We start from the raw sequence: 13,449 nt of genomic DNA, 5'->3' as shown, positions 1-13,449 counted from the left end.
GTGCCTACCAGATTTTTAGATATGTAATTGTGTTTGTAACAGTTAGCGCCCTATTATATACATGTAGTTTTATGTACTTCTTTATTTAACAGCGTGAACATTTTCTTATGCCTTCCTTCTTTTTACATGCTGTAACAGTACTGCATAATTTGCTATCTAATGGATATGCTATAAATTATTTCACTGTTCTATACTGTTGAATGTTTAAACTCCTTGGGTTTTTACTTTAGAAAATAATGTTATGGTAAAAAATAATACAGAAAAAAATTTTTTTAAAAAATGATCAAATAAGAAGCCAAGAACAGGCCAGGTATGGTGCCTCATGTCTGTAATCCTAACACTTTGGGAAGCCAAGGCAGGAAGACTGCTTGAGGCCAGGAGTTCAAGACCAGCCTGGACGTTGAGAGACTCTGCCACCAGTATATATATAATATATAGTATATGTTATATATACTATATATTATGTATATAAAATACACATTATATAATATATTGTATAATATGTAACATAGTGTATAATATATGTTATATAGTAATACTATAATATATAGTATTAGTATATATTATATATTAATGGTATATATTGTATATGTAATATATAGTATTACATAGTGTTATAAATACAATATGTTATATTGTATAATATATGCTATATATAATATAATATACATATACTATATATACAATATATAATAAACTATATATTATATATAATTATATATTTTACATATTATAGTTATATATAATTATATAGTTATAAATATATAAATTATGTTGTATTATATATACACAATATATAATTTATACATTGTATAAATTATATGTATTATATATATACTGTATGTAGTATATATACTATATAATATACTATATATGTATATTACTATGGAATATACTATATTTTGTATAATTATATATAACAATATATAAAAAATATATATATATAAAACCAAAAAGAAAAAGAAAAAGAAGACAACAACTCTGAAGAACCAGTAGTGACAAGCCATTTTGTATAGAAAAAAACAGGCCCATTTACTTCACAAACTTTAAAAACTTCACTGTATTATGAAACAGAAAGATGTCTAATGTCATATTTCAGGGAAAAAAATACCTTAAAGTTGTTTAAAACAAAATTTTGGTACTTAAAAGGGGCATCTTTTATGGACAACTCTTTATTTTGTTATGATGCTGAATACATCATCAAATCTCCAGGTAGTGGAGTAATCTAGTTCAGTTAACTTGAGTGACACCTGAATCCCTTCTACAGAATCCCTGTCAAAAGCCATCTAGCTGACATGTTTTTATACCTCAGGTGCCTGGGAATCAACACCTTCTGAAGCAGCATCATTTGCGAGCATCTGTTATCATTAGACAAATATTTTAGATTACATGATGCTGAAGCACAGAACCTGTCATTTTTTTAAATAATTTTACCAGTGCATACTATAATAGGTGTTCAATAAATGTTAGAGTGATTTCACTGTAGTTTTCTCTTGGCTATATTGGCTTTCAGATGTTTGAGTAAGTTATTTTTATTTATTTACTTTTTGAGATGGAGTCTTGCTCTGTTCCCCAGGTTGGAGTGCAGTGGTGCAATCTTGGCTCACTGCAACCTCTGCCTCCTGGGTTCAAGCGATTCTCCTGCCTCAGCCTCCCAAGTAGCTGGGACTACAGGTGCGTGCCACCACGCCTGGCTAATTTTTTGTATTTTTAGTAGAGGTGAGATTTCACTGTGTTAGCCAGGATGGTCTGTATCTCCTGACCTTATGATCTGCCCACCTTGGCCTCCCAAAGTGCTGGGATTGCAAGTGTGAGCCACCAAGCCCAGCCGAGTGTAGTTATTATTACTTATTTATTTATTTTATTTTTTTTTTTTTCTGAAATGGAGTTGCACTCTGTCTTGTAGGCTGGAGTGCAGTGGCACCATCTCGGCTCACCTCCCAGGTTCAAGTAATTCTTCTTCCTCAGCCTCCCAAGAAGCTGGGATTAGCCAGGCATCCGCCACCACGCCTAGCTAAGGTTTTGTATTTTTAGTAGAGACAGGGTTTTACCATGTTGGCCAAGCTGGTCTCGAACTCCTGACCTCAAGTGATCCACCTGTCTCGGCCTCCCAAAGTGCTGGAATTACAAGCCTGAAGCCTGACCCACCATGCCTGGCCCTAAGTAATCATTTACAATGTGCCTATATACACTTACTATTTTGAATTAAAATCAAATGTTTATAGTTTCTTTTTTGCTGTATATTTTTAAAAAGTAAATCGACATGGGTTCTTGCTATGTTGATCAGGCTGGTCTTCAACTCCTGGTCTCAAGTGATCCTCCCATCTCAGCCTCACAGAATGCTAGGATTACAGGCAGGGGCCACTATGCTCAGCCCAATTTCTTTCTTCTTTGGACTGTAAGTACCTTAAGGGCAAGGAACTTGTTTCTTTAGTATCCACAGTACCTGCCACTCTTGAATTAACTTGCACTAATACTTGCCTTCTACCACCCCCTTTTATCCATTACTGCTTGTGTCTTGTCATTCCTCTGTTTAAGAGCCTTAAGAGGCTCCCCTCAGATAAAATTTTAAATTTCTAATGTGATATAAAAGATTCTTGTCAACCATTTCATTCCTTTCTTTCCAGACTCATGTCTTACCATTCCCTTACATGCACAGAATTTACATACTGTGGAGCTCTGGTATTTTCAGCATTACAAACACTGGGTAACCCTGTTTCTTATCTTAGTATCATAGCATATCCCATTACTTGTACCTGGAATGCATATTCCTCCTCTTTATCCCTCCTCCCAAAGAAGCCATTTTCCTTTTTGAGACTTAATTTAAAAATCCTCTCCCCTGGGAAGCTAGTTTCTCAAGCCCCTTATCTGTGACTTTCACACATAGAGTTGCAGTATAGTTATTTATCTCCACTGTTACATTGTGAAAATCTCTAGGACTGAATGTCCTTTACCTCTGGTTTCCCCATATCCTAGTTTATATCGTGGTACATAGTAGATACTCAATAAATGTTTGCATGAATGCATACATGTGAAATTGAATTTAATGAACTTGTTTGAAGCTATCTAACATTTTCACTTTTTTGTTAAATATATGATTTGTTGATATACTTATGCCTAATTTTAATTATATATTAAATGTTTTTGGGCCAGGCACTGTGACTTGTGCCTGTAGTCCCAGCACTTTGGGAGGCTGACACAGAGGATTGCTTGAGACCAGGAAGTTGAGACCAGCCTACGCAATATAGTGAGACTATATATCTCTACAAAAAATTTAAAATTAGCCAGGCATGGTGGTGTGTGCCTGCAGTCCCAGCTATTATACACAGGAGGCTGAGGCGGTACACAGGAGGCTGAGGCGGGAGAATTTCCTGAGTCCAGGAAGCTGAGACTGCATTGAGCCTCTGTGTTCCAGCCTGGGCAACAGAGCGAGACCCTGCCTCTTACAAACAAAACAGAAAAGTTTTGACATTTGAATGGTTTATTTGATTTTCTAAGAACATTTTAAGTTTAGATATTTAAAAATATTTAAAATACAGCTTAAAAAAATAAAATAATCCTGTTTCCAAACATTCAAAATTTAATCACTAACATTTAATTTCATTTCTCTTGTTTTTATATATTCAAGGCTTATTGTGTAACAGAACCTGGAGCAGGCTCTGATGTAGCTGGTATAAAGACCAAAGCAGAAAAGAAAGGAGACGAGTATATTATTAATGGTCAGAAGATGTGGATAACCAATGGAGGAAAAGCTAGTTGGTATGTTGTTCAAAACATCTTTGTATATTTTTTCTTCATTGTTTTATCTTCAAATCTCTCTTTCTTCTTTCTCTATATTTTTAAACCACTACAGTTAAGGTATGTCTGTGGAACTGGAAGGTCTATAGGAGATGATAAACAGGTGATTTTCAAAAACTATTTTTAAGCCCCTGCACTATTTTTTCAAATTAACTCTCAGAAGTTTAATGTGTAAAATAAAATACAAATGCATGCTCTGTTTGAATCTGATTAGGAAGGCTAGCACTGTATCTACTTGGCTTATTATCTCCACTCCTCATCTCCTATACCAGCCATTCCTTGGAATCCTAAGACTCTAAGGAAAAAGGAAAACCTTTGGTATAGTGCCTGTCTCCAATTGTCAGAAATAAACAGAAGCAGTCTTAAAACAGGTTATCCATTAGAGAAGGCAGAATTTGACTTTAATAAAATCTGGAAATTTCTAATATATGGTCAAAAAAATAATATGGAGGTCAGCAAAGGATCAAACATAATTTGTATAAATATAAAATATTAAAGAAAAACACTTGATTATTTGTTGATAAAAGATGAGGAAAATTCAATAAGTAACTCTTAAGTTCAATAGGAATCAATAGTATGAACCTTTAAAAAACTAATGTAATTTTAAGCCAAAGTAATAGAAGTACAACATCAAATAGGAGAGAAAAAAATGGTGACAGTTCTGGGCAACACATTAAACATATATTGAAAAAATTGACTAAATCTAGAAGCAGGTAAGTGTCTTACATTGGGAGGAGCCTACGAAACATGTTCTGAAAAGCAGAGCCTTGGTTACTTTGGAAGAATCTTGAAGTTTTTCAAATATTATTACACAGAAAGATGATCAGGCTTATGTGTTTACTTCAGGATGCCAGCTTAGAATTGATGGGTGAAAGTTAGAAAAATGTAGAATTGGGAAGGGGGAGGGATAGCCTTAGGAGATATACCTAATGTAAATGACGAGTTAATGGGTGCAGCACACAAACATGGCACATGTATACATATGTCACAAACCTGCACGTTGTGCACATGTACCCTAGAACATAAAGTATAATAATAAAAAAGAAAAGAAAAATGTAGAATTTAGCTTAATCTAAGGACAAGTTTTCCAGCAGCAGTGCTGTTAAGTTGTCATGGGAAATACTGTATTTACCCATCACTACAAGTATATAGAGAGTTTCTAGAATAACTTTTTATTGATTAGAATAATGTACTAAATGGCCTGTCTCTTTTTGTAAAAATTCTGATTCAATATATTTGTGTGCCATATAGTACAGTTTTCTAGCAAATAAAACATCATTTTTTCAGAATGAACCTGCTAAAAAGTTATTTAGTTTAAACATATCAATCAATTCCTTATGAGCATCCTAAATATGTTCAGTATTATGGAGTGCTATATCTTTACCTTTAAGCAATTCCTGGTAATACCAGCAACTAATAAAGAATGAAGAAACTTAAAATTTAACAAGTTGAGAGAAATTGAACAATGCAGTTTGAAGTTTTTGTAATTTTAAAAACGGATTAGTCAGGTGCAGTGACTCACATCTGCAATCCCAGCACTTTTGGAGGCTGAGGCAGGAAGATTGCTTGAGCCCAGGAGTTCAAGACCAGCTTGGGCAACATAACGAGACCCCATCTTTACAAAATTGAATGAAATAACTGATTACAACTGTTCACTGTTCATATAGTAAGGCAAATTAGGTAACATATGAAACCAGATAACAATTTTTATGATTTTGTTACTATTAATATTAAATAAAACTATAGAATGAGTGGTAATGTATTGGTTTTAAGCAAAGAAAATAAGTTTGTTTTGTTAAGGGAAGAATATACCTTTTTAAAAGAATTTTTCATGTACCAGGGTATATGGAACATGAATTAGATGCTTGGATATTTGCATTTTTTTTCTTATGTTTCACTTGAAAATCTTTCTGAGAAATTCTTCTGTAGGAAAAAATCAGCAAATATTCATAATAACTCAGCTATAACAAAAACACTGACTTGCATAAACAGTAGTTGGAACATATGGGTCTCTGTTTTATATTATTCCTTTTCACAGGCAGCTCTATTTATCCTCCTTTTCAAGATAGCATGCCCCTTAAAGAATAAAATTAGTTTTGGGAGAGAAAAAGTGCCAGTTTCAACATGCACAGACTGTCTTGTTATATTACATTATTATTATACCAGGGATTTTTACTTACAACTCATACTACTAAAACAAAGTTAAATAGCATACTGTAGTCCCTCCTTATCTTTGCAGGATACATTCCAGGACCCCTAGTGGATACCTGAAGCTTCAGAAGTACCAAAGCCTATATATACTATATTTCTACACATATATACTTATGATAAAGTTTAATTGATAAAGTGGGCCCGGCAAGAGATTAACAACAACTACTAATGAAATAGAACTATAACAATATATTGTAATAAGTTATGTAAATGTTAGGCCAGGCATGGTGGCTCACACCTGTAATCACAGCACTTTAGAAGGCCCATGTGGGAGGATCCCTTGAGTCTAGGAGTTTGAGACCAGCCTGGGCAAGGTAATGGGACTTCATCCCTACAAAAAATAAAATTAGCTGGGCATGGTGGCACGTGCCCATAGTACCAGTGACTCAGAAGAGGTGGAAGAATCACCTGAGCTGGGGAAGTCGAGGCTGCAGTGAGCCAAGATCATGCCACTGTACTCCAGCCTGGGCAACAGAGTGAGATCTTGTCCAAAAAAAAAAAAAAAAAAAAAAAGGTATGTAAATGTCCTCTTTGTCTTTCAAAATATCCTATATGTACTGTACTGCGGGTAACTGAAACCACAGAAAGTGAAACCCCATGGAATGGGGGAGGGCCTACTGTGTTATTAGACATAGACCTCAAATACTATCTCTTCCATAGCTCTTTTAAACCTGATTGTTTATTTCCTCATTTGTAAAATGTAGGTAATAATAATTGGGATTGTTAAGAGGATTAACTGAGAGAGCAGTCACCATGTGTTATTTGCTGATATTATCACCATTATCGGTTGTGTGTATCTCTTAGGTATTTTTTATTGGCACGTTCTGATCCAGATCCTAAAGCTCCTGCTAATAAAGCCTTTACTGGATTCATTGTAGAAGCAGATACCCCAGGAATTCAGATTGGGAGAAAGGTAAAGTGTTTATCAATGATTAGGGCCCCAAATATTATTTTAATTATAAATTGCAAATTACTTAACTTTCCTTTAATGAAAACATTTGTTTGTAGTAAGTTGGAGTAAAAATAAACTGTGTTTTGATGATATTAGATCAAATAGTCTATATACTACTGAAGATTTTGTGAGCAGTCATTTCAAGTCATTTTGAAAGAGTAGTACTAACCTGTGGAGAAGGCTAATAACAGCTGTGAGGAATAATGAAGTAAAATCAAGCTACCATTTATATTACCTGACCAATAATAAGAATTTTGGATATTTCAAAGGACTTTCCCACACTTTTCCCCATTGGATCCTCACAGCAATCTTTTGGTAGGATAAATGGCATTATGCCCATTTTACAGATAAAAACAATGTGACATAATTGAGATTATACTAGGTCATATAACACTAAGAAAAACATCTATGCCTGAAAAGAGTGTAGAAAATAGCAAATAGCCTTGAATGTGGAAAGGCAAGAAAATCTTATTTAAATAAGAAAAGGTAATTTAACATATTTGAAAAGGTTTGTATTCTGAATATGTGGAGATAAATTCGGCGTTTAAAGTAGACTAAAGAGAAAAGAGTTTAAAATTTTATAACTCAGAGTTTAAAATTATAAATTTTATAAAGAAGGAAAGAAAGAAATGAAGTTAATAAAGTAATTTTCTTTCTTTTTTCTTTTTTTTTGAGACAGCATCTCGCTCTGTTGCCCAGGCTGGAGTGCAGTGGCAGGATCTCAGCTCACTGCAACCTCTGCCTCTTGGGCTCAGACAATCATCCCATCTCAGCCTCCTGAGTGGCTAGGATTACTGGCATGCACCACCACACATGGCTAATTTTTGTATTTTTTGTAGAGACAGGGTTGTGCTGTGTTGCCCAGCCTGGTCTCAGACTCCTGGGCTCAAGTGATCCTCCCACCTTGGCCCCCTAAAGTGCTGGGATTACAGGCACGAGCCACTGCACCCAACCAAGGTCACAAAGTGAGAGGCAGAATTGAAATCAATATGAAGGTATCCTAGGACCTTACTCAGTGTAGTTTATGATGCTATATTGTGCTATATTTTTAATCAGATATTAAAGGTAGACTGCACCTGACAAAACTGATGATACTGTTGTATGTAACAAAATATAAGAACTAAAAATTGTTGTGCTTTTCCCAAGAAATTGTTTTTTATTTATGTAACAGATCATGTTTCTGTCTTAGGAGTAGTTGCTAGCAAACTTGGCCAAATGTATGGCCCATCTTTAGAAAGTATAAAGGACCTAACAGCTTATACTTTTTTTAGTAGTAAACTCACTCCTGATTTTATCTTGCTATTTCTAGTTTCTTTTCTTTTTGCCTAATGTTCTCACTTAAAAAAAAAAATCTCTACTTCAATAAATATCTATGTAGTGCATACCATATATAGTATTCTAGCTATTAGGGATACAGTATGGATCAAAATAGACAAAAATCCCTGGCCTTAAGTAAATTACTTTCTAGTGAGGGATATAGATAATTATGTTGTGTATATTTAAGCCTCCTTAAATCTTTATTGAAACAAATGGATATTTACAAATTTGTGAAATTTGATGTTTTCAGGCCAGGTTTGGTGGTTCATGATTGTAATCCTAGCACTTTGGGAGGCTGATCTGGGAGAACTGCTTGAACCCAGGAGTTCAGGACCAGCCTAGGCAACATATTGAGACTTTACCTCTACAAAAAAAAAAAAAAAAAAATTTAATTAGCCAGTTGTAGTGACACACACCTGTAGTCCCAGGTACTTGGAAGGCTGAAGTGGGATGATCACCTAAGCCCAGGAAGTCAAGGCTGCAGTGAGCCATGCTCGTGTTGCTGCACTACAGCCTGGATGACAGAGTGAGACCTAATGTTTTCAAATGTTTTATGTTTTAGAAATTACATGGTTTGAGATGAGCCCAGGAAGCATTTTGGTTTTAAATGTTGTGGGGTTTGGGATGAATCTGGTAAGGTGTTTTCTCATTATATCTGAATGGTGGTCCAAGATTCTAGTTTATCAACTTTTAAAGACAAAATAAAGGGATGTTGGTTTCTTTCTAGGTCAAACTATTGTTATCATTTCTTCAAACTCAGAAGCAGACTATTAAAACCAGCAAATTAAAGGATTACTTTATAGCTCTTTGTTTCCAATGCTCCTGTTTCTCATTCTGCTTATTAAAAATGAGATCAAATTTTTTTCCTTATTAAGAGTTATGTCTGCAACTTCCTCTCATGATTCAGCATAACACAGTTATATACAAAGAGAAAGAGAAAAAATAAAGCAAATGTATCAAAATGTTAACAACTGGTGAATCTATTACAGGTGTAGGGTATATAAGTACTTATATGCCTATTACAACTCCTCCATTGGTTTGAAAATTTTTAAAACAAAAAGTTGAGGGAATGTAGCTAGTTTAGTAGTTTCTTATAAAGTCAAACATACACTTATCACATAACCAGTGCTCTTAGATAAATACCCAAGAGAAATGAAAATAGGACCTATATACAAATGTTTATTGCAATTTTATTAATGATTGCTAAAAATGAGGAGGGGGGTATCCATCAACTAGTGAAAAGATAATGGATATATGGTACATCCATACAGTGGGATACTACTCAGCAGTAAAATAAATGAATTATTGATTGTGCAGCAACATGGGTGAATCTCAGAAGCACTATACTAAGTGAAAAGTCAGACACAGAAAGCAGACTTTATTATTTCACTTAAATCACGTTCTGGAAAAGGAAAAACTACATGGAGAAAAATTACACAGTGGTTGCCAGGGGATAGGTGTAGAATAAGGAAATTGACTATAAAGGGAGAACAAGGTAACTTTTTGGGGTTCTAAAATACTCTATATTTTGAGCATGGTGGTGGTTACACACACATACATTTGTCAGAGTTATTAGAAATGTATACATAAAAATGATGACTTTTCTACATGTAAATTATACCTCAATAAACCTAATTTTAACAAAGAGTCAAAGGAAAACAATTTTTATTCAGTAGATTATTTTACTAGCTCTATTAAGATTAAAGGTCTCAAATCAGATTGTGTTTACTAAATGTTTTTTCTGACATGGTAAAATAGAGAGCTTTCAAACATAAAATGAGATTTGTCTTTGTTGATAAGATGTACTTGTAGACCTTTAGACTAGTGTTGGTTTCAAAATTTGTGAAACGTTGTTCGAGATTATGGTTGGCAAATTTTTTTGTAAAGATCCAAATTATAAATATTTCAGGCTTTGCAGGCCGTATCACTGTCACAACTACTCAGTTCTGCCATTGTAGCAAGAAAGTAACTGTAGATGATATGTAAACAAATAGGTGTGACTGTATTCCAATAAGGCTTTCTTTGTAAAACAGGCATTGCAGACTATACTTTGTTGATCCCTGTTTTAGGTAATTGCAGAAAGTCATGAAACAGTGATTAAAGCAAAAATTGATACTGGCTCAAAAAAAATTCCTTAAAATATACCAATTTTCTTATTAGGAATTAAACATGGGCCAGCGATGTTCAGATACTAGAGGAATTGTCTTCGAAGATGTGAAAGTGCCTAAAGAAAATGTTTTAATTGGTGACGGAGCTGGTTTCAAAATTGCAATGGGAGCTTTTGATAAAACCAGACCTACAGTAAGTAATATAAGTTGACAATCCTTATAGGATCTTTTATTTATTACATTAAATAAGTAGTTTTACTTTAAAATTGTATGTTTAGTGTGTTTCTCTTTTTAATATCTGCTTATTTTTTTAAGGATCTAGGAGAAATACTGTTACTTTTCTTTTTTTTTTTTTTTGAGACAGAGTCACACTCTGTAACCAGGCTGGAGTGCAGTGGTACAATCTCAGCTCATTGCAACCTTTGCGTCCTGGGTTCAAGAGATTCTCCTGCCTCAGCCTCATGAGTAGCTGGGACTACAGGCACCCGCCACACTGCCCAGCTAATTTTTGTATTTTTAGTAGAGATGGGTTTCATCATATTGGCCAGGATGGTCTCGATCTCTTGACCTCGGCCTCCCAAAGTGCTGGGATTACAGGTGGGAGTCACTGCACCTGACCATATTGGTACTTTTCTTAATTTTTTAAATAATTCTTCAACTTTTCTTACTATCCATTATAGAAATTATTTTAGCAACTACAAAATTACTGTAGTTGGTGCTAGATTTGGAGAGGCAGTCCACCCTAAATATGATCATCCTGTTAATATGTACTCACTTTCTGTTTTCACTCATTAATATTTCCCCTAGTAATGTTTCTCTTGTTAAACAAAAGGAATGACTTTCTTCTAGAGTATGATACTATGCCTAACAAATGCCTCTTACTACCTTTAATTAACAAATAATATAAACTTGGCCGGGCGCGGTGGCTCAAGCCTGTAATCCCAGCACTTTGGGAGGCCGAGACGGGCGGATCACTAGGTCAGGAGATCGAGACCATCCTGGCGAACACGGTGAAACCCCGTCTCTACTAAAAAATACAAAAAACTAGCCGGGCGAGGCGGCGGGCGCCTGTAGTCCCAGCTACTCGGGAGGCTGAGGCAGGAGAATGGCGTAAACCCGGGGGGCGGAGCTTGCAGTGAGCTGAGATCCGGCCACTGCACTCCAGCCCGGGTGACAGAGCCAGACTCCGTCTCAAAAAAAAAAAAAAAAAAAAAAAAAACAAATAATATAAACTTACATGCCTATTCCCCGCTTCCCACCAGTTTCTTGTTGCTGTACATCACCTTCTCTTTGTACACTCCCTAACTTAGACACTTAGGTAGGTATTATGTGTTTTAAAGATAACATGAACTTTTGCTTTATAATATGTTAAAATGCTAGGTATCTTCTGGTGCTGTTGGATTAGCACAAAGAGCTTTGGATGAAGCTACCAAGTATGCCCTGGAAAGGAAAACTTTTGGAAAGTTACTTATAGAGGTAATTTTAATACTGCTTGCTTTGTTCAAATGTAAAGACACTCATTATCATTTAATATTTAGAAATGATTTTTAAACCACAAACTAATCAATTTCTACTTTGATAGCAGGAAGATAATGTGGTTTTATCAAGATGAGTTTCAAAGACAAATTTCTTTTTAGATTGTGCCACTAACTGTTGGTTACTTCTGTATCTGACACTGTGCTATGCGTTTTTTGTTTGTTTGTTTGTTTGTTTGTTTTGAGATGGAGTCTCGCTCTGTTGCTCAGGCTGGAGTGCAGTGGCACAATATCGGTTCACCACAACCTCCGCCTCCCGAGTTCAAGCAATTCTCCTGCCTCAGCCTCCCGAGTAGCGGGAACTACAGTTGTGCACCACTATGCCTGGCTAATTTTTGTATTTTTAGTAGAGATGGGGTTTCACTATGTTGACCAGGCTGGTCTTGATCCACCCACCTCAGCCTCCCAAAGTGCTGGGATTACAGGAATGAGCCACCAGGCCCGGCCTTGTGCTATGCATTTTAAATACATTTTCTAATTCTCTCAGTAACACTTTTTTGAGTAGTATTATCTCTTTTAAGGATCAAGAAACTGAAGCTCAGAGGTATCAAATGATTTGTCCAAGGCTACACAATTTATAAGTCACAGATCCAGAATTCTATTTTATACTTTTTTTTTTTTTTAGCGGTGGTGGGTGGGGGACAAAGTCTTGCTCTGTCGTCCAGGCTGAAGTACAGTGGCGTGATCTGGGCTCACTGAAACCCCCACCTCCCATGTTCAAGTGATTCTCCTGCCTCAACCCCCGAGTCGCTGGGACTACAGACACACACCACCACACCCAGCTAATTTTGGTATTTTTAGTAGAGACAGGGTTCCCTTATGTTGGCCGGGCTGGTGTTGAACTCCTGGCCTCAAGTGATCTGCCTGCCTCGGCCTCCCAAAGTGCTAGGATTACAGGCCTGAACCACTGCACCTGTCCTATGTTATATTCTTAATTCTGTTACTTCCCATCTCTTCTCGAGTGTCACATAATTTTAGTATTATAAAGAGTTGTGTCTTCCATGAATTTCCAGGGTAATTCTTAAGTCTTACCCTTCAAATATTGATGCCCCCCATTATCTGTATTCTCTCCTGCAACTCACTATGAGTTGTATAGTGAACCTCCTATTTCTTTCTCTGTTTTTTTTTTTTTTGAGACAGTGTCTTGGTTGCCCAAATGTGAGTGCAATGGTACAGTCATGGCTCATTGCAGCTTCTCAGGATCAAGCAATCCTCTCACTTCAACCTCCTAAATAACTGGAACTATAGGGGCACACCATCATGCCTGCCTAATCTTTTTATTTTTGTAGAGATGGGGTCTCACTGTGTTGCCCAGGCTGGTCTCAAACACCCGAGCTCAAGCAATCCTTCCACCTCGGCCCCTCATGAGCCTCCTATTCCTATCTCCATTTGTCAGTGGTTCTCTAACTATCTGTCGCGAAAGACCAGTTTGTTTTAATTTCCAGTTAAACCATTATTTTTGTAAAATATAAGAGTGTCACAACAATATTAAATTGCTGTAAAAGTTTCTAAATGCTTATTCTCATCT

General features: G+C 35.7%; 1 protein-coding gene across 2 annotated transcripts in view; it reads left to right on the top strand.

The window, feature by feature from the left end:
• ACADM (acyl-CoA dehydrogenase medium chain) overlaps positions 1-13,449 on the top strand; it is a 41,834-nt gene that overhangs the window by 17,073 nt on the left and 11,312 nt on the right. For both annotated transcript variants that reach the window (XM_077988326.1, XM_001101274.5), the window contains exons 7-10: positions 3,629-3,759; positions 6,814-6,922; positions 10,439-10,579; positions 11,767-11,862. In XM_077988326.1, coding sequence (XP_077844452.1) covers positions 3,629-3,759; positions 6,814-6,922; positions 10,439-10,579; positions 11,767-11,862 — 477 coding nt within the window. The remainder of the gene's footprint in view (positions 1-3,628; positions 3,760-6,813; positions 6,923-10,438; positions 10,580-11,766; positions 11,863-13,449) is intronic.

Source organism: Macaca mulatta, chromosome 1 (genome assembly GCF_049350105.2).
Source record: "Macaca mulatta isolate MMU2019108-1 chromosome 1, T2T-MMU8v2.0, whole genome shotgun sequence".
Classification (NCBI taxonomy): Eukaryota; Metazoa; Chordata; class Mammalia; order Primates; family Cercopithecidae; genus Macaca; species Macaca mulatta.
The sequence above is the reverse complement of the archived record's forward strand: the minus strand, read 5'-3'. Positions and strand labels throughout refer to the sequence as shown.